Source organism: Haliaeetus albicilla, chromosome 20 (assembly GCF_947461875.1).
Source record: "Haliaeetus albicilla chromosome 20, bHalAlb1.1, whole genome shotgun sequence".
NCBI classification, from domain to species: Eukaryota; Metazoa; Chordata; class Aves; order Accipitriformes; family Accipitridae; genus Haliaeetus; species Haliaeetus albicilla.
In genome coordinates, this window is record NC_091502.1 from 14,051,514 (window position 1) to 14,076,771 (window position 25,258).

Below are 25,258 nucleotides of genomic sequence, written 5' to 3' on the forward strand. Positions count from 1 at the left end.
CCTGCTGGGCTGCCATCAAGCAAGGCATTGCCAGCAGGGCAAGGGACATGATCCTCACCCTCTCTGTTCAGCCGTGGTGAGACACATCTGGAGTGCTGTGTCCAGTATTGGGCTCCCCAGTACAAGACAGTGATGTACTACAGCAAGTCCAGCTAAGGGCTACCAAGGTGATTAAGGACTTGAAGTATCTGTCATATAAGGAGAGGTTGAGAGAGCTGGGACTGTTCAGTCTGGAGAAGGGGGATCATATCAGTGATGTATCTATAGATACTTGATGCAAAGCAGTAAAGAAGATGAGTCAGAGTCTTCTCAGTGGTGCCCAGTGAAACGGCAAGAGGCAGTGGGCACAAACTGAAATACAGGTAATTCCAACTGAACTTAAAAAAAAGCTTTTTTATGGTGGTCAAACACTGAAACGGGTTGCCCAGAAGTTGTGGGGTCTCCACCCTTGGTGATATCTAAAACCTGACTGGACACAGGCCTCGCTAACCTGCTCTAGTTGACCCTGTGTTGAGGTTAAACTAGAAGATCTACAGAGTTCCCTTGCAAACCTCATCCATTCTATGACTCTGTGCAAATGTGATTGATTTCCTATGAATTTGGAACCACCACATTAGAGAAGGTATTAAATATGTGGTTTATATATGTTTTAAAAGAAATATTTTTATTTAAATATTTATCTATGCTACGTAAGACATGCACTGCTTCATGTATGAAAACAGCCTTATGCTTTGTTCACCGCATTTTTTAACAGTTTCTGAATGCTTAATATAAAAGATGGAATATACAGTTCACATATGCATCCATGTATGTGCAACTCACCACTTTTCCACCAGATTTTGTTTCAGCTATACTCATTGTAAATGTTTTTGTTCCTTTATCGTAAGTGCAGTAATGTTTTACCCATGTAAATCCAAGCGGTCCTAGATTAAAAAGAGACAGTATTAAAAATAATCATTTTGGCTTTTTATCACTATTTTAGTTGGAGTTAGATAGAGCAGAGAAATGAAACAAAACAGCATCCACAGGTAGCCTACAAAATCAAAAACTCTCCTAATTTTTTTAATTTGAACAAGTTGTTCAGGTATAATTTTCGAGTATTGCAGCTTGATAAAGTTGCCCAACAAAGTTCCAGCAGACTGATTTTCTTTGGCAACTGGATGGGTAACAGCTTTTTACTAGGGTAAACAGGCAGAAGACAGGCAAGATCCGGAGGATTTTTCTGCCTAGGAAATACAGGTGAAAATTTTATCAACCCAAGTGAAGCACAAGGATTCAGTATTACATCCTTTCTCTGAGGGAAACCTTGAAGTCTGGTATTAGATCCAGAAAATTGGACAAAGTCATGAAGTCAGAGTGCATTTCCCTTTACTTTCAGAGTTCTTGTCACAGGTAACAAATGCTGTTGGTAGTATCATAGAAAGGCTATTCTTCTGTCTGTTACCTTAAGGGAGTGGGTAAAATGGCATAGGCTCAGAGACAGATTTAACCTTACATAGTTGAACACTTACAGGTGATTTCACTACATGAAAGGAAAGGAACAGTGCACTCTAAAACAGTAGTGGTGTAGAGATGGGGGATAAAATGCTGGCTGGCACCTTCAGCAAGAAACATTGGCCTTTTATGCCTTGGAATGGGTCCTGCTGGGGAAGAGGTAGCTGTAACAGTGGCACACAACTGACTGTGTCCACAAACCGACAATTGCACACACTCACAATAGCAAAATATAATATCCTTAGGGATTCACTAGCCTTCGATTTAGATAGCCATACATGAAATCTACAGCAATCCCCAAGTAAGTGGATGTATGCCCTATCCCGGAGAGGTCACACCACACTACTCCTTAATCCCGCTACAAAGTATAGGATCTCTGATGCAGAAGATGTTTTCACTCCTGGATTACCCAGAGCTTTGCTCAGGCATTGCTGTGAACGTTTAGTGAATCTAAACACAAAACCCTCTTGAGCTTAAGCTCAATGGTATTTTAAACTTCATCTGCTAACCTAGCTTAGATAACAGGTATTTATAATGTGTTCTTTGCTGTGAGGGCATGGAGTAAATCCTCCCACCATTTCCCTGATTCTCTCCACATCCTAGATGTACAGCTAAGATGGGTGGTGCACTGCAGAGGACAGGATAATTCAGTTTTTTTGCAGTGTGACTGCTCCCCCTTGGGCCAGAACATTATGGCTATAACTGCACTGGTTAATAAGCAGTGCTGGCAGCATTCACAATGACTAGGTAACACATAGTCAATAGGTAACTTGGAAAAAACTTTTTAATTTTTGAGGATAGGAAATTTAGCACAGGGGGTGGAATACTCTGTGCAAGCTTGTCTCAGTAGCAGAGTAGAGCCCCATTTATTTTACTAGCATTGACACGCTTCTGGGTACTCAGCTGCAGAGACCAATGGCTGTGTGAAGAGGTACCAAGAAGGAAAAGCATTTCTTTCCTCTTGGACAGCATTATGCTTCAGAGTCTGGCATTCAAACATGGCTTCTCTCTGCAGAGCCATCACAAATGTAAGTGCCAAATACATCTATCTATCTATATATATAGACATAATGCAATATTGTAACTACTGTGTAAATTCAGAATAGGAAATGACTAGATGATACTTTCAACCCACATGTGATTTTCCAATTCATTTCAATGGCAGTTACTCATGGGAAAAATATGATACTGATTTTTTCAAAGTACAGTATACCTGGACCTTTTAATTCTTTTTAGAATGAAAGAGCTCTGAGTTAAAAAAAAGAAGTATTTTAAGGGTTTTGTGTTTGGGTTGTTTTTTAAAATGTAAACAGCTAAATAAAAATGGAAGGTGTTAAAAAGAAACCTAGTAGTTTTGCTATAGATACAATGGCTTTGCCTTCTAAATGTAGCCTTCCACAAAGGTGGTATATATACAAGAGATTGCATCAGTCATGTCAGTCGGATGTCTGGCAATCCAGAACTGTAGATGTGGAAATTTACATGGTCTGTTATGCCAATTCGGAAGAAGTTCTCCCATTGCTTGCATTTTGCAGGAAAGCAACGTCATGAATTGAAAAGTCAACTGGTCACCCACCCTCAGAACCTAGCTGTTCTGTTCCTATATTTTAACTTGTTTTCACTTAGCAAAACAAAATCTATAATTATTCTAAATCAATTTTTCCTCTAATGTCATTTCATTAACTCTTTTAGCATGTATACAGATGAGCACTCTCAAAGCAGTTTTAGAGGAGTTTAGAAGTCACCTGTTTCTCATTAAAAAATTGTAGCCAGACACCTACATTGCAACTTTAAGTCTGTTACTCATGACCGTCCATCTGAATGAAAACAATTTATGGTCTACTGCCATTTAAAAAAACCCCCCAAACCAAAACATATTTACCACCGTGCATATCAGTAATAAATATATACAGGATTTACTCTCAAGAATAGCAAACATTTAACCCAGTTGCACATAATTTGACAAGAGCCTATGGGATGATGGTTGTAGGAAAGTAAATCTGCATGACAAGGAAATATACAGCCACTGGCACAGAGATTACAGACCTTGTTACTCTTACTGCAGAATAAACTAATGAACAAATTTCTTTTCAGTAAGAGGATGTCAAGTTGGCCTCTCGCTATTTAATGAAGCACAGCATGTGCCCAATGCTTCACTCCTTTTCTCCCTCCCCCATTAGCAGGGCTCACTGTAATTTCCACTTAACACAGGTCTCTTTTATCATTAATTACTCAATTAAAACATGGAGGGTCTTCTTAAAACTTTCAGTGCTACTGACAGTAAAAGTGGTTGAGGTTAACTATGATAAGCACTGAGTTTTCTTTCTTTTAGCTCACATATGGAATAAAGATTAATTTAATGATGTTATTTGGAAAATCAATTATCTGTAACTCCATGTAGTCTCTTCAGGTATCATCTAAAAGGGGAGCAGTGAAGAACATCTCAAAACTGAGGTCAAGTCAGGTCAAGTCTGACATGGGAATTCTACATCCAGATGCCTTCTATTTATTTTTATATTGAGAAATCAGGTACAAAGTTGTATTTAATAGTTTTTGCACAAACTTCAAACTTGTACAAGCATGTACACACTATCTCAAAACACTGCTATATACTTTTCTAGTGTCAGGCTGATTCCACAGCAAATAGAAAAATGAATAAATAAATCTATAAATCTGGGTACCCCATGCAACGAAAACTATTTTACTGAGGGTTTTGCGTGATCCTGCCTAACACAGCTAGTTTGGCTTGGTTTTCTATACTGGTTAGAATGTAAACCAGTGGCAGCTGATACTTCAGGTGACGTATAGTTTTGAATTCTCTCATTTGACTTTTCACATATTTCCTGGTTCCGTTTTCATTCGTAACATGATGTATTGCTAGGCTCTTCCAAGTAGTTTCAGACACTTAAAACAACTTTAGATCTATTTCTTCATTTAGTTCATCACTTCATTCTCATGTCTCATGAAGTGAATAAAACATATGTATAGATTTGCAGGTATTTTGAAGCTGACAGGCTGTATTTAGATGATTTTTCCTCTTCTTACACTTCTGTTTTCCATTATGTGCATGTTCATTTACTCTTAAGGTGGCTGGGTGGGTGGAGATCCCTGGTAACAAGGTGGAAGTTGCTCCTGCTAGGTGAACTATGGGCCCTGTTCAGGCAGAGAAAGTACAGGAGACAGCAGGGTTTGGCAGGTAGAGCCAAAGCAGAGTGCTGGGAGCTTGCAGCTTCTGCAGCAAGGCGTAGGGCAGCCAGCCAGAGCAGAGTTTGCTACCAGTCAGCCACTGGGGTGGCCAATAGCAAGGACCTACACACAAGGAACCAGGGGGTAGGACTTGAGTTGCTTGTAAGTGTTTTGATCGTGATTCCATCTGACCATAGCTACTCTAAGTGCTTTTTGAAAAGTCAAACGCTTATTTTTCTTTTGAACCTCTCAATCATTTGGAAAGCAACCATAGCAGAAGTCTGCAGACATTCAAACACAGAGCTGTTTTGTTGTCCCGCTAACTAAACCATCTTCTTATCCTTGCATTTGTTGTTGTGCCTTTCAAATCGAATTAAAAGGTACATCTGTTTTACTCACGTTTCTCCTGCACATAGAGATAGCCTTCCATTGTCCATTGACTTGGTGGTCTGTAATCCTGGTTGGCTGATTTCATTCTTTGCATGAGCCTCTCCACTTCCTGCCTAGTGCTTTCGAAGTTATTCCGGGTCTAATACCCGGAAAAGGAAACAAACAAAAACCCACATTATCTCACACATGTAGTAAAACAACAATGAAGAACTAACTACCAGTAATGCCCAGGAGACTGTATTGGAGACCAACAGAAACATTTGCCAGAGACAAAGAAAGAAAAAAAAAAAGCAATAAAGAATAATAGCCTTAATTGCTCTAGAAGCCTAGGAATAACATAGTAACAAAGAATTCAACTTAAGCACACAACTGTAAAGGAAACATAGTTGAGAATAGTAACATTCCTCTTTCTGCAGGTCACTAACCTCAGAAAGGAAGTCATTTCATATCTTTAGGTATGCTTACACAGTATTTTGCAGACAGATGCAGGCTTTCTCTCTGTGAGAAACTAGAAGCTGCTGATAGCATAGCCCCAAACCTGAAGTAGTAAGTCCCACTGAACCACTTCAAGTACAGTGCAGAAAACACTACTTTGGGTTAATGTCAGGCTAATGTCTCCAGACAGCTGTGGTCTCTCCACATGTGGAAGAGACAAATGTTCTCTGCGTATCCGTATCTGCAGTAATACCACAGCTGCTGATACTCAGAATAGTCAGGTTACCGGCACTGTCATGAACATTTTTTGATAGGACTATGCAAACACCAAAGTTAAGTATAGCATAAATATACTAGGTGAGAAACAGGTCACAAGTGGCAGAACTGTGCCAAAAGCATGGAAGTACTGTGTCTGTCCTAAATATCATGTGTGTAGCCAGGCATCTCACCAAGCGAACAATTAGGTACAAAGGTGGGTTATTCATATTTGCTTATTTGCTAACATCTGTATGCATGTAAATGGACATTTTCTCCTATTGAATTCAGTGAGACCAGGGTTTCCCTCCATACACCAAGCACGGTATAGTAGAGGAGAATTACTATGAGGTGCAAGAGGTTTGATAGGTTGCTACTAATATACCAGATGTTGAACACTTTGTTCCTATAGGTAATAGAAAAGAATAAAGATTTTTGTAATGTTTCTGCAAAGTCATCTTATGGACTCTAATCCTGACTAGTCAGAAAGATACTCTCAGGACTTTATACACTGGTGAATACCTTCCCCTTTTTGTGGGCCATTCATGGAGTTACACAGTAGTATAATAATAGACATATTAAATCTTCTTCTTGAAGACAAACACTATTATTAGAGAGGGAGGTAAAATTCTCTGAACTTTTCAGATTATATCCTTAGGGTGAAGTATCAGTTCAGACCAAACTTAACAGAGTTCATTGTGAGACCTTCAAGAGCAACATGCCATTCAAGGGAGGAATGTACCCATTTTCAGAGCTTATCTCTGTCTATTAAGTTTTTAATTACTACTTTTAAGCAGCCAGGACTTCAAATCAAATTATAGAAAACAAAGCCAAATGGACATACCAAGTATGGCACTGGCCAGCTGAAACAGTGAAAGTGCAACAGGTCATGTTAGGACAAGGAGACCCGTTAAGAGCTGTTGGTCTGCCTCTACTCTGCTACTCCTACGGCTGTTACTGCTCCTGCTCTAACCTCTAGGACAATTTTAAGAATAGAAACAGCAGTTCAGAACAACTATTCTCCAAGACCTTAACACACAATGCATTAGAGAGGAGTACTTTTGACAGCTACAATAGACAGGCTAAACAAAATTTTCTGTGAACACTGTCCTCAGTTTGTCTTTCCCTACATAAATTATTTCACTTCAATCTGAGGTTCAGTGATGCTCTGAGTGACAAGCCAGCAGACAGCCCAGCTGGCAAAAGGAAGCTGTGGGTCTAGATTTGGAGCCAGAATTTGAACTTCTATGTAACAGCAGTGAATGATGTGCTGTATCCCACTATATCTTCATGTATAGGTTTCTCTGGTGTACAGATATAATAATAAAAAAATAATATCATAATACATTGTTCCTTCTGCCTAACTTTACATCTTCCTCTGCCTCTGCAGTCTATTTACAACTTCAGGTTGTACTGATATAATATTTAAGAAGAGATTATGTTTAACTATTTCTTAATTAACATTGAAATTGAAAAAAACCTTTAGTAATTCTGTTTCTATAGACATACGCATAGAAGATACTAACATATTCTGACTTACAATGCCAGTTTTGGTCTATGCTGTGGGCTCATGCTCCTCTCAGAACTTGCCATATTAAAGTAAATAAATCTCTGGACTGAAGCACATTTTTCACCCTTTCACTGAAACTGTGGTGTGCAACAACACTGACCCCTTGTGCCTTTATCTGAAAGAGTCTTAGTAGCAAACTGAAAGTAGCAAATACATAATTTGAAAAGACAAGGGCCTGAGATGCTCTACAGACAGAGAACATTTGCATTTCGATCCAAAAGGAAAAGGTTAATAATCTAGAAGGTTTTCCCTTATTTCCCCAAGCAGCCTTTTAAATGGGATCTATACCTATATAAGAACAACAGACATAAAAGGGGAGAGGGCTATGGAGGTGTGCTACACATGTTTAATTGCAGCAAAACCTGGAAGAGTGCAGTACTCCTAAGAATGCAGATCTACATTAACAGTGCTAAGGCAATGCCATCTTCCAACTTTGAGACAACATATCCCTCTCTAATAGCAAGATGCTACAGGGAAAATGTCAGTGGTTTATTTTCCAGTAACCCACAGGGAATAGCAGTTGAGCACAGTAAGGTGCTCTTGTACTCCCAGACCTGTTTCATATTCCCTAAGTTCAGTGGCCAAGGCACTATCCCCAAAAAGCTGATACCAGATCTTCTAAATTGTTGTAGCTTCTTTGACTCTAGTGGAGCTACAAAAATTTCTGTTGGGCTAGTATCTTTTCTTGAAAGAATGAAATGGAAAAGAAATGGAATCACCCCAAAGATACAGCATTTGGAGCAAATGATGGAATGATAGAATTCCTTCACTTTTTTTTTTTTTTTTTAATTTGTTCTGTACTTTGACATTACTTGTCATGAAAAATGTAAGGCTGGTCCAATATTAACACGTTGAACTTCACTTTTTGCCTTAAAAGCAAATGATAGTGGTTCTAATGCAAATCAGGCATAAAGATGTTTTGTATCTAGTTACTTGTATGTCCTTGGAAGCGTAACATCTGAGTTACACAGTGAAATAAATATACACTTGTATACAGCAGTTATGATGAGTGGAAAAGTATGTTGCTTAAATGCATTTTTGTTATTTCTGAAAGCTATGGAATTTTTGGGCACAGTTAGTCATGTATGGCTCTTACTACCAAATTCAGACCAATCTACAGCAAAAGATCCACCTGCTCAATTGAGAGTAACTCTTTACAAAAATAGCAGATCCTTTCTTCTGGTGGAACTTAACACTCGTGACAGCTGCTCACCATGGAGGAAGGCTCCACCAGTTCTTTGATGCTCCAGAGAACAGCCACAGAATGGCTTCCCAAGTATGCTTTATATACAGTGGAAAGCTAGCAGACAGCAGCAAAAGCTTTTTGTGGCAATCTGTGATTTTAAAGAAACAAATTGCATCATTCTTTACCAGTTGGAGCATTTTTGGGGCATTCACCTATTCCAGAAGACAGGCCACTCTCAAAAAAGCATTTGCACATGTTTAAACCTATCTGGACTACTGTGTTTTCTAATCAAAACTTTACTGTTGTCCTGCTTTTCTGGTTTTCACCTCCAAAATTTTGACCTGGAAATCACAAATTAACTATCTGAAGATAAATTTTTCCGAAGTTATTTGTTGCTAGGAATCTTAAGTACATTAACTTTACAAAAAATAACTTTTACCTATTCACATATTAATTTGATTTCAGCTTACTAAAACATTGCAAGATTTAGAGTTCCAATAAAGTGCTATGAGTCTACTGTAATATCCTGAAATTAAATTAGCAAACAAAATGTTGTAAATACAAATCATCCTTACGTTCTGCAAATTGAACTGCAGTTGCTGCTTGTATGGTGCAAACTCCTGAGCCAGTTCATATCCTTCATGGTAAAATGTGAATAATCCTTGAAGAAAGGCCAAGAGCTGAAAAGGTAAAATTGAGAAGCATTATATATTTTAACATGCGCTTTTAATGTTATATAACACAGTGATAACAGAACATACACTAACTTGTAAGGAATAGGTATTGCCTGAGAGAGTGAAAAAGTAGTTCTTAGCAACAACTACACACTTTTTCTATTCAGGTGAATATTAGGAAGCAAAAACTAAGGACAGTTGATTTTCTGTTAGTTTTCAGCAGCAAAATACGGCAAACCATCAGCAAAAAACATTTTGTGTCTTAGCTCCTGGAACACTCTAAGCTTTCATTACTTGCAATAGCAAAGCTTTGCTGAGCAAGGAATCCATGGTCAAACCTTAAGAAAGAGAGGTGTTAGGCTTTTGTGTCATGAAGTTGTTCCCATAATAATTTAATTCACTGTCCTAGTCATTTTATCCAGTATTTCAGCTGGAGTCTTTGATGGTGTGCATTTTCCAAGTTCATACTTTCAGAGTTTAAGGTTTTTTTTTCTTCATAATATTTTTTCACTTTCTTAATAGTAATTTCTTGGGCTGTGCTATGACCTATTTTCCACAAATGAGGCTCTTGAAAGTATGTTTTGGACAGCTTAATACAACATAAGAAATCCAGACTATTTCTTCCTGCTCTGAACAAAACGCAAACTCTATCTGGTATGTCTGTGATTGACTCCAACAGAACAGTTGAAGTCTGTACGTATCCAGCTGAAAATTCTTTTTAAAGTTTGCTTTAAAATATTATTTAAGTAGTAAAAAGTGCAACTAGATTTTAGCTGTTGAATTAATGCATTCCTACCACCTATTAGTTTTTAAAGCCTTCTAACTTACTCTGTTCTAAATTTAAATAATGTTTTGACATTGTCTTAAGTCATCTTACATGCTATTAAATAACAAGCATTTATTTTTTTTTATTATGGACTGTTTTCTTTTTATATATAACAGCTTACCAAACAGCAAGTAAAGAAAACACACAAAAAAAAGAGATATTAACTTGGATGTACAATAACAAAAGCTATAACAACAGGACAGATTTATCTTAGCATAATACAGCCATTGAAAAGGTAATCATCTAGGCAAAGTAACTGGCTTGTCCAGACTGCCTCCTAACTCAGTAAAAAAACACAGGTATTCAAGAGCATAATTCTTTTTCCTTTTTCAGACACCTCTCTCAGGATGGGATGAATGATCCAATGGAAACATTTCTCTCTCTCTCCATCGACTACTGAAGTAGCCTAGACTCAGGCAACAAAAATGCCATGATTCATATTTAATGCACTTTTCTTTGTGTTACCAGTACCATAGATTATTGTAAGTGAAACAGCTTAAAAATGTAGCTTTTACTGTGTTTATATTTTCTTTAAATTTACGCTCAGCCCTACTTGAAGAAATGTAGTTAAATTGTTCTGCCTCCCTCTTTCCTATTGCTCACTAAAAGACTGCTGTACTAAGGTAACACATATATTTCAGGGAAATAGCTAAAATAATATTTTTCAATTTTAGAACCCCATCCATTCCAGCATCGCAAGACATTCTACACTCTTTAACGAGAAAAATTCCACAGCTTGACAGATGAGAGATCAAGGACACAGCATGCTGGGCAGAGGAGCTAACATGATGACTTGCTGCTACCAGACCGAAGTCATGCTCTCCCCTTCCCGTTCCTCCTCTCTTTCCCCATTCAGCTTTGTCAAGCATCCTGCACATCCTGGTGCCAACTCTGGCATCACTGAGCCCTTCAGTGAGCATCTCTGCTCGGGAAGCCTGCTCTTTTCCTGCATTAGTAAGTTAAGCAGTCTGAGGTTAATAGACCATCAGTGCTGGCACAAATAGAAGTGTGAAGGCATGGCTGGGAGAAGGACTTCACCCTTGGTTTTTACTGATATTGCAGGATCAGATGAAACCCTGGCCTCAGGCAGAGGTGGTGAAAGTCCATGGCTCTCCAGTAAGTCAGTCATGGAGCCTGAAAAATTGGGAAGATCCTTGGGAATAAAAGCCACTTTTTGTGGGGCCTCTACAATGGGTGTGAATTCCTGAACCACATTCCACAACCAAAACAAACAATGAAGGCAACACACAGTCAAGTGAAGGGCTCCACATCTTGTGTAAACTGTCTCAGCTTTACATGATCATCTGTTCAGCTGAAATCATTATCTCAGCTAAGGACCTGGCCCTGAAAGTCTCTTAGTGGTTATTCAAGTGGTTCTGAGGAAGGTCCAAATACAACAATTCTAGAAAGAATTACATAAAGGAAAAGAAAGTAAACTAATCTTCCTTTTTTATGAATAAAGTGCAAAATAAGTAAGTAAATTATAACTAAGGCTCTGCTCTGGCTCCAGCTGTGCAAAGCCCATGCCCACAGTCTAGATCCAGTTACTCATCAGCATCCCCAACTACAGCTCCTTCAGATACAGCAGCATAACTACTTCTGTGCTTACTATGACTTGTTTCAGTCAAAAGGATGTGGATTAACTTAACCTGTAAGTAGGAGCCTACTGCTAAAGCCACCCCTTTCAGCTAAAGAAGCACTGCAGGAGTAATATGAGCACTCAGCAAAACTGCAGCCAGACCAGAATGTTAGAGCACATCAAAATTACAATAAAAGAAATAGTGGGAGAAAGTTTCAGTATGTCAGCTTATGCCTGAATTTTAAAGACCAGTTTAAAGGGCACTTCAGGAGAATGTACTACAAACTGTTTAAATTTCAGCTTCAATAATTGAAGAAAACCATTTTCCACCATACAAAACGCTTTTACAGAGTTCACAAAGAAATACTGAGGAGGAAAACATTTAACACAAGGTGGCAGCAAAGCTGAATTTATCAGAAAGCAAAAAAATAGCAGCACAAAAACGCTGAGAAAAATCTAAATGCATTTTAGTTAAAGTACTCCTCAGGTATTCTGGCAGTTATGCATTGCAGAGGATCTGGCCTTGAGGTTCTCTTGGTCAAATACTCTGAGCACTTAGAAAAACAGGAATAAAAGAAAAGTAAAAATATGCTTATTTTATGCAAGTCCTAGACCAGCTTACTCAAGTTCTGTTTGAAACAACTGACACTGAGGATGGTATTTGCTTCTATGTACATGTCACTAGTGGTGGAAGAATAGGGATCAGAAAATGTCCTGTACCCAATGGGCCTGTGCTGTTAAGGCATCTTCGTAACCACTTCCATCAGGACAGATATAACCATAGTATTGCATGGAAGAGATCTAAAAGCCAAGGACTTTTGCCCTAGGCTTATGCTTACAGTGGGGTTTTCTTGTTGCTGGTGTTAGAAGTGGCACTACTGCTAAAGGCAGGCTCATAATTTTAAAGAGATTTATATTAAATAATAAAGAAAAGAAAACCAGCCTTTTTGTCTTTCAAAAAAGATTTTCAGAATGTATTTCGAGGTGGTCTTCACATGTGAAGGAGAGGTGATTTGTTTCACCAAACATCACATACAATGCCTGATGTGTTCATATCAACAATTTTTCCTTTCAGCAAGTCCCTTATAGTTACCTCACTCTGAGTATCTAATCAGTCACATCAATAAAGAGCGAGGTCTGAACTCCGTAATACAATGCTACTCACTACCCCAGTGCCACAAGGATTTCAACACAGAACCTGAAACAAAATCCAACTACTTCTTGAGACTTTATTTACTTTTATGTAGAGCTGGTGACCTCAAGACTGCCTGGTCATTTCATTCTCACAGGAAGACGACTGTACTTAGGTTTTGGATAGGGGAGGAATTTAACCTTTGGCCTGCAGCACATCAGCCAGAAGTCCCTGTCTCCCTGGTTTCATTTTATTTAAAAGTAGATAGCACTTATTCATCAGAGTAAAGTGAATGTAGTTAATAATGCAGAAAATCCAAGAAAGGGGAAATTGAGTTTAATGTCCACAGTGGAGTCTCATGGAACTGCATGCAATTACAGGCAGGGTTTGTTGTTTGTTTGTTTTTTTTTTCTTTAAATAAACACTTCTGGGATTTTGTGACATTTAATGGACCACCCCTCACATTTCACATAGTTTACTGCTTATGAACTCTGTGCCCTGATTTCTACAGGCCAAGGAAGTCCTGGCATCGCTGAGGGACGAAGTGAAGCTCTAGGAAAGCGTGTGTATTTCTCTTAACAAGTTTAAGATCCTCAGAAAGCTGCGTTGCTTTGGACTAGCTTCTCTGGGCCCACAAGGGCAAAACTAGGACGAGAGATTATTGTCACTTACTTTGCTTTGTTGTTTAACTTGCTGTAAAGTAAACTTTAACACTACTTTGTCCTTGAGAAAGTTTAAATTCATGACCTGTATGAAAAGCTTTAGGATTTTTTTTTTCCCTTGGAAAAAATCAAGATCTAGGAGGATCACAAATAGGCAGCTGTCAGTCACTCACATTAGTATACATTAGCGACTCCTGCAAACAAGATGCAGAGAACAGCAGAGAAATCCAGGGCCTGAGGAGCAGCTGCAAAAGTCTACTCTAAATATTATAATCCTCTGTTCAGACTATGAGTCGTTAGCATTTTGTACTGTAAAATCTCTCCCCACTCTCCTCCAGGAAGGAACATACTCCACCCTTACCAACTCCCACTGTCCTACTGTCCTAGGTGTAATGTACCTGGCAATTTTTGCTAGGCTACTTCTCCCACTGTTTCCCAGACCATCCTTATCTTTTGGCATAGGCAAACTGACGATCTTGGAAGGAGCTCCAGCAGATCATTTGCTTTTCAAGTTCTATTCCCATATCATGAACTTACCCTTCTTCCACATAGGCATCACAATTTCCTCCTTCGCTGCACTAACAGCTTCTTTTATTTTGTTAGACTCTCCTTCAAAGAGTCTATTAGTAACACGTCAGACTGAGAATTATATGGAGATGTGACACTGAGCTGATAAATCAGAGACATAAGCAGCACATGCACTAGAATGCCCTGCAACCAGCTGAGCTCCTGAGGAGGAATGTCTATATAGACACAACACTAGGCATCTTCTAGCATCTGAACATCTGGAGAGCACACAGACGAAAATGAATAATATGGCAATTCTTTTGATATATGATTTTAAAGTGTTAGGCTTTGTCCTTATCTACTTGCATCTAGGAGCACATGCTTATACTTCCAACATCACTTACATAAACTATGCATTTTTAGAAAGCCTATTTTGAAGACCTTTGTTTTTATTTTGTCTCATGGTATTGCTGATGTGTATTATAATTTACTTGGCATACTTTGCCTTATGGGTTTTAGTAAATGTTTTTATTCCAGCATGTTGTTTGCAACAGACTAGAAACAAAACCTAAGAATTTTCAAGGTTCAAAATTTTATAACTGATGTTATAATTTAAGGTCCCTTTATATTCAGACTGATTATAAAAAATTCACACCTGGAGCCAGAAGACACTGCCTGAAAGGGCTATCATTACCCAGTCACCACAGTGTTTCCCGTACCTTCCTCTGGTACATCAAGTCATAACCTGTGTGCAACAAACCACATACGAGGCTAACAGGATGGCAACTGATTCACTCAAAAGAAAATTTTACCTACTGGTGACAGAAATACCCAGGTCCACAAGACTGAGTTCACCAGTAACCTTCCCTGCTTGTTTGCTCAGTATCAGTACTGATGAATTGATAAATTGCTCTTTCATTTTGGTAATTCATAGCTGCTGCTGTGATGGCTGACATAGTGTGGGGCAGCTCCTGGTCAAAAGGATAAGGCTCAGAATCTCCAGCTAATATATATAAAATCAAATTTATTTTTCCTCTCTGTCTAGCACATAGGATGAAATATGCCCTATTTTAACTATATGCAATTGCACAATAATATTTCCCAATGTACAAAGTCTTCCCAATACAAAAAGTTTCTATTACTTTAAAAGAGCATAAAGTCTCCTATACCAGGGTCAGAGCTAGGTCAAGATTGCTAGATTTTTCCAGGATGTGAGAGTTTTGCAGAAGTAGACAGAGAGACACACTCAGGATTAATCTGTGGCAGGTAGAAAAACGTTCTTATTTAGGAATCCGAGCAAAGTTTTAGTCTCTAAGATTTGGCAGCTGTATGCCATAAAGATAGGATTTCTGTAAGTACTGCTTGCTGGCTGAATCCAGGTTCGTTAGTTTGCATCAATGTCAAACATTCACTATACAATACATTCTCATCTCATGGAAAGGAGGCATCTGAGAAGCTCTTCTTGGTGACATTGGGTGTTAGAGATGTAATTCAACCTGTTTCACAGTCAAGAGTGCTTCTTCAGTTAGTTACAAGGAAGCTGGAAGATGGTGTGGAGAGAGAGAAAAAGTTATACTTGTCATGTTCCTCTTTCACAGTTGATGCTCTGCTATGCTCAGTATGCTTAATGGGAAGGGACAGATGACATTGGAAGTTCTCTGTCAAGGCCTACAGGTTCTAACTAAGGCAATCGGCAAGCTAGTCCTGTATGACATGAACAGTAGTAATACTACTAATATCCCACAGAAATACGCTAGCACATCCTATTCAAGCAGCTTTTGGTACTGACTGACCCAGAAGATAGTTATGGGTGGGGCGTGAAAACACAGTCCAGGAGAAGATCCCAGATCTAAACATTGACTTTGCAACACAACTTTGTGTTCTTTTTATGGAGTGTCAACGTATGCTTTCTTTTACATGCAAAGTAAACTAAAGACAAATGACTCCAGAACAAAAAAATAAACTTACCTATCCTACAGAAAAACTGATTTTTCACTTTATTTCATGTATAACTCAGAAAAACATATGTGTACACTGCTTACATGGACTATTTAAATCCAAAAACTGGCTCAAAATTGCAGCCGTGAAACCATGGTATTAGGAAACATCCATTATGTGTTACACAGACACAACATTACATGTTGTCCCATTAAAATGTTATGCACACTTCAAGTCATCAGACATTTCACTTCACAGTAGATATGATACTTTTACATAATCCTTTAATAAACATGGGAAGTACCCAAGCCAAGATCTTAATGTCTGCCTATATACAAACAACCTGCATTCACAATTTAAAAAGGGAGGAAAAAAAAAAGATATTTTAAATTCAATTTTCAGCTTTAAATGCATGCATTCTACAGAAAATAAAACATAAAACTTACAGGTTCTACAAATTCAAATTTCTTTTTCTCTTGTACTTCTTGAATTTTAAAAACATATTCTAATGATGCTTCATAAAAGTTTTGATGTTCTCTGTCAATCTGTGTATCTGCCTAGAAGACAAAATGAAATATAGACACCATTAATTTGATCTCGTGATTGCTTTAAAAACAGATTTTGTCATTAACAAACAGATCTTCCATAAGATTACTTTACAAGCTTCATGGGGTTCAGTTTTCTTCCTGAAAATTAAAATACCAACTTAAAATAGCTAAATGCAAGTTTAAGAAGCTAATGTTACATATTTTAGCTTCATGTCTTTTCCCCACTCCTTTTTGGTTTCCTCTTCCTTTTTGCACTTTAATATTCTAGTTTTCAGGAAAGCCTGGAGGGAAACAAAGAAAGGTGGCAGGAGGAACTCTGTTCTGGTACATGGCAAGTTTAGAAAAACAAACACATGTGAGTAGGATAGGAATTAAGGAGGGACAAAAAAATAGTTATTTCTATTGAAATGTTTGAGTAACACATGCACTGAAATCTTATATATTTCTCAGCTTCAAATACCTTCCCAAGAAGGTATTTTCTTTCTTAAATAGACTGTCTTTAACAATGACATCTTGCAACTTATTATTTCATAGTATGAGTCACATGCACTTGGAATATAAACATATTTAAGTCCTTAACCTCATAAATCAATTATTTTTCACATTTTTATTTTCAAATGCCAGAGCTACAAGGCAATACTTGTCAGAATTGCCTGAATAATACCACCCGACATGAAGATCCAGTACCAAAACAGTGTCTTCAGCCTAAACAGCTAAAGAATTAACTCTTATCAGCTGATAAAGAGTAATAGGCTTTTATCCTCAATTTAAACAAGCCATGGGAGAGGGACCTAACAGACAAGCAGCATAGTATGTGGATAAAGCTTAAAGAAGAGATGCAGATTCCATTTTAATCTATCCTTCTTTGTAACAAATAATTTTCTCAAGCAAATCCCTTTTGGGCTGCATTAGTTAGGTTTTCGTCTTAGGTCAAAAATAAATTTTATCATCAATATGAGTAAGACCAGTTCAGCTATTTTTGATGTATGCCAGTTAAATATAGCAGTATACTACTGTATATTCTCTAGTTCAATTCTGGCATTAAAAATAACAAATATGGGAAAATTGGAAAAGCTAGACCTTGTCTTCCCTTGACAAGCAAACATTAAACCAGCAAATACATCATAGAAGAGGTTTAGTACTTTAAGAGTAAAAATGAAAAAAGTCAGTGTTTTCCTTCGGGCAGGACTTGGCCATCAATAGCACCATATATAATTAACGTTGCTTTTTTCAGTCAAGCACACGCTACTGTTGTGATTTGGCCGCACAGACTCTTAACAATATTGATTCACTTCCCTAGCACAGTGCTCTAACACTACTTCAAAGCATAGGCCTCAATGATACGTTTCAAATGAATCAGTACTAGCATTTCCTTCCCATGCCTATAAAAAACTAATCAGGAAATTAAGTACACAAACTAACATTATGAAGCAGAAATCAAGCACTCAAAATTCCAACAATCAAGTGCTTTACCACAGAATTAACTCTGCCATGTGCCATTCATATAGTGCATTTGGCTACTGTTTTTTCTGATACTCTGTTAATAGCTTTATTTCACAAAAAATATATCACAAAGGCAATGCTACATAGCTGAACAGAACCAGGTGCCACCACTGTGGGATATGATCCAGCAAACCCTTGCTCACAGAAGTGCTGTCAATAAGCACTTGCGACAGACCTCAGCTCTCATATTTAACTGTAAGCAAATAATAGAATTTAGTTTTAGAAATTAACTCTTTCAGATTTCAACTCAGAAAAAGTATTTAAACACCTAATTAAATCCATCTCTATTCCGAACAGTATTTAAGCAGACTGTAGTTGTAATGATACGTACAACAACCAAGTGCCATCTCAAATATGGATGGGTTCCTAAATTAAGGCCATAATCACCACTAGTATACAGGGACTAAATCAGAATTTCCAAAATATATCTTCTGTAGAAGCTTATGACTTTGCGTGAACATTGAGGATTCAGATTTGTAAGAACCACTTTGAAAGTGATTTTAAAGTTTCAAAAGCTGAAAGGATTTTCACACGTTTTTCTATGACTTCAAACTGCACGTAAAAACTAAAGAGATTTGATGGATATGATTTTGAGTCTCTACTTATATGATATCTAGTTATAGCAAGTAATATTTTCATTGATGTAGGATATCACTAAAATGTATACCAGAACTTCACATAAGGTTGGGGACTGAAGCCTTTGCTCTATATTTATTCCTGATTCTGGAACAGATTTCAGAGAAATAAAATCAGGAGTTTATTAACTTCTTCACATCTCTCAATTCTGACTATTATCTGTTCCACTGTGGACTTCCGTAGGCAGTGAAAACAGCATTATGAAGTTTCTTTTTTGATGCTAAAGGAAAAAAAGTCTAGTCATCTATGTAAACAGCATAAGCAGTCTTGCAGGCTCTTAAAATACCAACACATTTCAAGTAGATGAATATATGCAAACCACTCTCTATAGAATATGTTCAGACCATCAAACTTTATAGATGCCTAATTATGGTGCTCTCAACTGCACTCAAGTGAGATATGTAAAACAGCCCAATACAGTATGAGAATTACTCCTTGCCCATCCCGGTACTCTTTAACTCATACAATGTGATGAAACCTCAACAATTCAAAGAAATAGTGGGTTAAAAGAGGAAGAAGTATTTTTCAGTGTGGCAGCAGCCATCAAAAAAAAGTATTCCCATCTCACTAAATGCATGATGTCAGCCTGAGGGAAGGACCTCCCTTCACTTGCACTGAGCACTAAAGCCCCAGCTGCCAGCACCGCTTGGTTCTCTGCCCGTGCCCTGGCTCGGCTGTGGGCTGCTCCAGCGAACTCTGTTCTGGACATAGGGGCTATAAATGGGGCTCACCCAAACCACTCTGGATGGGAGTCAACAGCTACCACTTGGATTTCGGGCCAGGAATTGGTGCTTGGCCTCCTTTTATTTACGATACAGATACCGGCCAAAAGTCTCCCCGATTAACATTTTTGGTACTGATTTGCTGTTGTACCTTCTACTTGTGGTGGGTCTATGTTGCTGATTCAGCACACCCATAGCTGCGTAAAACTGGGGAAGACAGAAATGACAAGTTATGCCGTAGATGCTTTACAGGTGGGGCATCCAGAAAAGCAAAAAAATTCAGACTCAGTTACAAGATTTTTAAATCCAGAGATGTCACTTAAGGACACAGTGGAAAAATTTATTCTGGTTTTCCATTAGTTATATACTTGAGCCAAATCCATTGTTATTCTACCACAGTTTATTAGATTCACAGTTGTTACTTTTCACTTCAGTTGCTGTTTTTAGACTGTAATTATTCTTATGTCTCAGGAGTAAAATATTTTATTTTATTTATTTTATTTTATTTCTATTCTAGAGTAAATTGGTGCTTAAGTTCACTTTTCCACATTTTGGTAAGAAATTCTTTTTTTTTATTCTCAGCTGGTGCTTACCCTCTAACAGAACTGCTTCTTCATCAATACACAGGAATATTTAGGAGAAGTGAAAGCTGTACTTATAAAACTGACATACAAGTGGAAAAATTAACCAATCCTACATAACTAATATCTTGTCTAGACTAATTATTATATAGACAGCAATGGCAATTCATAAGTATAAACATTATTAAAAATTTTGAATTGCTAAGCCTCATATAATTCGAATTATAGAATTATTGGCAAACATGAAAAAAAAAAATCCTTCAATTTGTGGCTCAGCGATGGTCACATCTTCTGTGAAAACTCCATCTGCAAGCTAATCCCCATGATTTATCAGTCACCATGACAAGAGTAATCCCATCAAAATAATTTTTAACTACTTTTGGCACAAATCCCAAAGTGTCATTGATATCAAATTGCTGGTTTTACTGTAATTTGCCTCAAAGAAAAATGATAATTATTTCTAGCAGCATACTGAAAAGCCCTGAAATCCTCCTGTTGAGCTAGAAGTCTTCATGGTTTGGTTTTTTTTTAACAGAAAAGAATTAGCCATACAGCCTCTTCAAAACTTAAGTTGTGGATGCAATTTCAGGGCATGATGCTGCAATCTCAGAATAAGGTGAAAAAGAAGAAAAAAGAAGCATAGAAAAACATCATTAAAGTGATCTCAGTTCAGTCTCTCAGATTAAAATTTATGTGAAACAGAAGTGTAATTTCATTGAGTAATAAATTACATAGCAAAAAAAGCAATTAATTATTTGACTTTCAAATATTCCACATATACCTTATAAAAGTCACATTTTTATTGTAGTAATATAATTCTGTTGTTGCAACCAACAAACATTAGCTGTAGTTGAAGTACACAAAGTTGGACATGTAGAACATTGCCTTGTTAAAATATTTAACTCTTATTAGGGTCATATTAATCCCACTCAGGAATTTATATTCATAACAAGCGTGACTACAAGAAATCACCAAAATTTCACATTAGAAAATACAGCATGTCTTGAAAAGAACCAGTTTGTTATCATGATCCATATGCAAATGTGAAACTGGGTAACAGCATGTTTAGTGCTTACATCTTGCAAATGAGATTCTTTCTTTTTTGCTGATAAATTTAAGTGCTTCTCTAGGATGGAATAATATTTCTCACTTTCCTTGTCAAACTTCTTCTTCCCATCCTGAAAAACAAAACATTGCCAAGTAAAGTATTTGACTAAATATCACAGCTACCTTAAATTAAAAGAAAGAATAGGTGCCAAAAAATGCCTGGTTATAAAGCCATTTTTGTTGGTTCTGATGTCTTTAGGGTTTAATCCTGAATTGGGCCTGAAGATACTAGGAGGACTGATTCAATTATTAAACACAATATTAAGCAGGATTTTTCCTATAGATAACAAACCTATACAACAGACTCGTATAGTTTCCCATAATAAATATACATGAGGTTTTACGTAGGCGGTATCTTGCTAAGCAGACATTTAATGCAAAATAATCTTCCCCAAATTTTATAAATGTACCTACCTGTCACACTGTCTTTGCTGAATAAAAACATTGTGGAAGAGGTAGGTGAGTATAACAAATATGATGATGATATAGGCCTATCTTTTGCATTTAAGACTAATATGCTTATTTTCCACCCACACTCTTAAAATATGAGGATGATGGAAAAGCACATATGTGGTTGCAAAAAGAAATTGGTCCAAAAGTCTGTTTCCAATAATGTTCTGATGTGTCTGAATATTTAAGCTTTTCTCATTTAAAAGAGTTATCCTGGCTTTTTTCCTTTCCCACTCCTCTTAAGTTTTTCCCATCATGTGCAGACAATCCTCACATTTCTACTGTAAGACTACTTTAATACATGATAATACAAAAGAAAGCTACTGCTATGACTAAATTAAGAAACATCTTATTTTCTGTAATCTAATTTAGAATTTATACTTCAAAATTTTTTAAATTGGCTATTTTGAAATTTAAATCTGAAACTTAAGAAGAAGACAGCTTTCTCAAAAGCTTTTCCATCTTTCAAGAAGTGCCAAATTCCAGGAAATGGGAAAATGAATTAGAGTAAATATCCCATCACAGTATTATTAATGATAAAAATATAATTATTAATTATATATCATTTTTAATTAAAATTATTTAATCCTAATTATTAACAAGTTGAATATGTTGAGAAAACAAAGAAAACTCAAGATGACCAGTCCTACTTACACATGTGCAAAAGCTATTAAAGGTGGAAAAACTAATTACTGGACATAATGCAGTAACATCAGGTCATCTTCAGAACTGCAGCGATTCTTTTCCTGACCCCTTTCTCCATAGAAATTGTTATATACAAAACCAAATAACTAGCCTGCATTGTAGCACCACCCTGTTTTGCTTTGGCATATCATAGGAAAGTCAGGTCAGTCAGAAAAATAAGAAATAGAAGGAAGAATTTAACACCATGAATGAAAACTTATCAACCAGCTGTAACAACAAACCACTTACTGATTAGCTCCAATGACTAAAGTTCACAATGGTAATTATACTAGATTATAAGACACATCATATATTTTATATCCTGCAAAAAGTTCAAATATATTTAGTAAGAAAAATATGCACAATTTAATGTTCTCATTAACTCACAATAGAAATATCTTCAAAAGACATCATAAGGGAAAGAAGGCACTTGACCCAACAAAATATTAATTAAGAATACATAAAAATTCCCAATGCCTTCTATATTTAATTGCAGCTATAAAGATATAAGGAAAAAGAGGCAAAAAGGAAAAAAAGAAAAAAATAAAAGCTTATATTTTGCCTAGCAAAGGAAAAGAAGCTATATGAATTATCTTCCAAAATCTTTCCCAAACACGTTCTTAAAAGAAAGAGAGAAGGCAGAATGCAGGACTGGCCAAATGACTGATTAGCCAAGAATTCAGCTTTTGTGGGACTGAAATCACAGGTTGGTTCCACAGCCACAGTTTTATTGGGAAATACTCAAGTGCCAGGTGTTTGTGATCAAGCAAGAGCAACCTGAGTATCTCAACATCTCCTTCAGTCACAAACAGAAAATCAGTTCAGTTGATCACACACCACAGATACGTATCTTTTGAATAAAAGGTGCAGTTAGTTGCATACTGTCTTGCTTTCCGAGACAATGATGTTAATGTGCTGGAATAAAAACATGAATTAGATTATTTTAAAATCCAAGTGACACAGTTGGCAAAGTCACCATCTTGAGAAAATCCCCAAGTCAAGGGCAAACTCAACTGATGCAATGGAAAATGCAAAGAGAATTACTTTTAAATATTTTTTTTCCCATGCCACTGAAAGTTGGGAGAGGAGTCTGCCTGATCACAATATTGAAGCCTTTGGTCACAAGCTGCTGGAGTTCAATGGTGGTTACCCTGTCCAGGAGACCATCTGCTTCAGAGGGTAACTTGCCATGGCCTTTGACAATGAGGCCTGGGTGCCAATGACATATGCTGCACATCTGGGCTTGACACTGTGCTTGCCTTTGCTGCCTCAGAGGCCGGACCGAAGGAATGAGATGTGGAGCCACGGGCAAAGCTCCTGCAGGACTACCTGTGCCAGACTGCGAATCACCCAGCCCAGCCGGGTCAGCACCAATTCCTTCCCTAATAGGTTTGTGATATATGTGAAGCTTCATGAAGAACTCCATGGCACCATCTGAGGACAAGCAGAAACTGAAGGCTCTTTTGACCTTCTGCCAGTACTGCCAGCCCGCTCCTGGACTGCACCCCTCTGCTGTAACAGATCCTCTCAACCACTACCTTCACAGGTTTTACACCAGTTAAGTTAAAGAGAAAACTAACAATTTGGAGCTTCTGTAATACCAGGACAACTTCTGGCCCAAGCACAGCGTTTCCAGGGACAGCATATCCTATTAACGCCTTCCTTTTTTTCCAGATTTTAACACAACAAAATTTCTCCCTTCAAAGGTAGGAGCAGACAAAGTAAGGAGAATAAACAGAAGTAGACTGAGAATAAAGATCACTTGGCAGTTTTGACTGCATCAGTGTCTTTACTGAGTGATACTTCTGGGAATAAAGCTGCAGTGCCAGCAGGACAGTGTTTCTGGCACTGTACTGATCACTCAGACATGTTTCTGGGAAAAGTCTAAAAAATACTGGCCCCAACAGGTGAGTGAGTTCCCTTCACTTGAAAGGTCCTCTGCTATGCCAGTAAAAACCACATATTTGAATGTACTGAAGCCTCTGAAAACTGTTTACTTCATAAGAATTAACAAAAAGAGATACACTCAGAAGCAGGTGATTCATTTTCTGGAAGAGAAGAGACACTTCAGTTTAAGCCAAGATAACTCTCACCTCGCACACTCAGCCAGTGACTCACAGCACACAGGCACATCCTAAGTGGAGTCACACACTTACCTCATTCCAGCTTTAGCTTTTTCTTCTGCAACCCTCAAAAACCTCTCCTATACACAGCTGCTGCCCAAATTAATCATCTGAATCCTGGTCCCAGTAATCTGTACCCATGAGACTGAGAATGCTGTTTTTCCACATGCCAGGAGGTTTACAAAGTTTCCATGTGAAACTATCTCCTCAAAGCTTAGGAGACAGGATTGCTTCCGCCTCTAGATTCCACATTGGATCAAACCCCAAGGAGAAAAGAGATGTTGGATAAGAAAGCTCGTGCTATACTGTTACCAGAACAGACAGCACCAGCCATGACGCAAAGCAGAAGGTACGTGGCCATTAGGAAGATGCTATTCCTGACCTCTGCACTGTGTCTCTTATTCCCTTCAGCCCCCAGCTACCTTTCTTTCCTTCTCATCCTTCCTGCAAGTAATCCTCATCCTTTCTCTGTGTCCTGGAAACTTATCAATAATATCTGTCAAAATATCAGCTAGAACATATAAAAAATGTGAGAAAATTAAGAGGGTGCAATAAAAAAACCTAAACACAGAAAAAAAGAAATTACAAAATACTAATCCCTGACTTATTTTACACCGATGTGTAAGTCATCAATAACTTTTGTATAGACCAAGTTTTGCAGAGTCTAAGCATTGTAAATGTCTCTCTATAGTTGTTTAACTGTTCTCAGGTCCATCAGGTCACTAAGCCTTAAATCAATTTAAAAATATTTACAGTTTTAAACGCTTCAAACTTCAAACAACCCCATTAGGAAAGCCCTTAACCAAAAGTTCAGCTTCTAGCATTTAATGGAGTCTTACTAACTTCCAGTACCCGCCTGACAGAGTCAAGTCAGGTAATACCGGATCCAAGTTTAATTCCTGGTTTTGTTCTCTCTGCTTAGTTTTCCACTATAGTTTTATTTCAAAACTGATTAGATAATCTCCAAAAAAAGAAAATTATCTTTTCAGAAATAAATTTTGCTCTAGATACCACTAGTTATAGACATGCCAGTTAGAACTTTAAGTTGCTCTCCTATCGCTCTTGTTTTA

At 37.5% G+C, this 25,258-nt stretch overlaps 1 protein-coding gene across 1 annotated transcript in view; it reads right to left on the reverse strand.

Moving 5' to 3' along the window:
• ARHGAP42 (Rho GTPase activating protein 42) overlaps positions 1-25,258 on the reverse strand; it is a 167,928-nt gene that overhangs the window by 38,682 nt on the left and 103,988 nt on the right. Inside the window, exons 5-9 of the mRNA XM_069808326.1 lie at positions 20,901-21,002; positions 16,281-16,391; positions 9,092-9,196; positions 5,080-5,209; positions 823-923 (exon numbers count right to left, since the gene is read on the reverse strand). Of these exons, the coding sequence (XP_069664427.1) occupies positions 823-923; positions 5,080-5,209; positions 9,092-9,196; positions 16,281-16,391; positions 20,901-21,002 (549 nt within the window). The remainder of the gene's footprint in view (positions 1-822; positions 924-5,079; positions 5,210-9,091; positions 9,197-16,280; positions 16,392-20,900; positions 21,003-25,258) is intronic.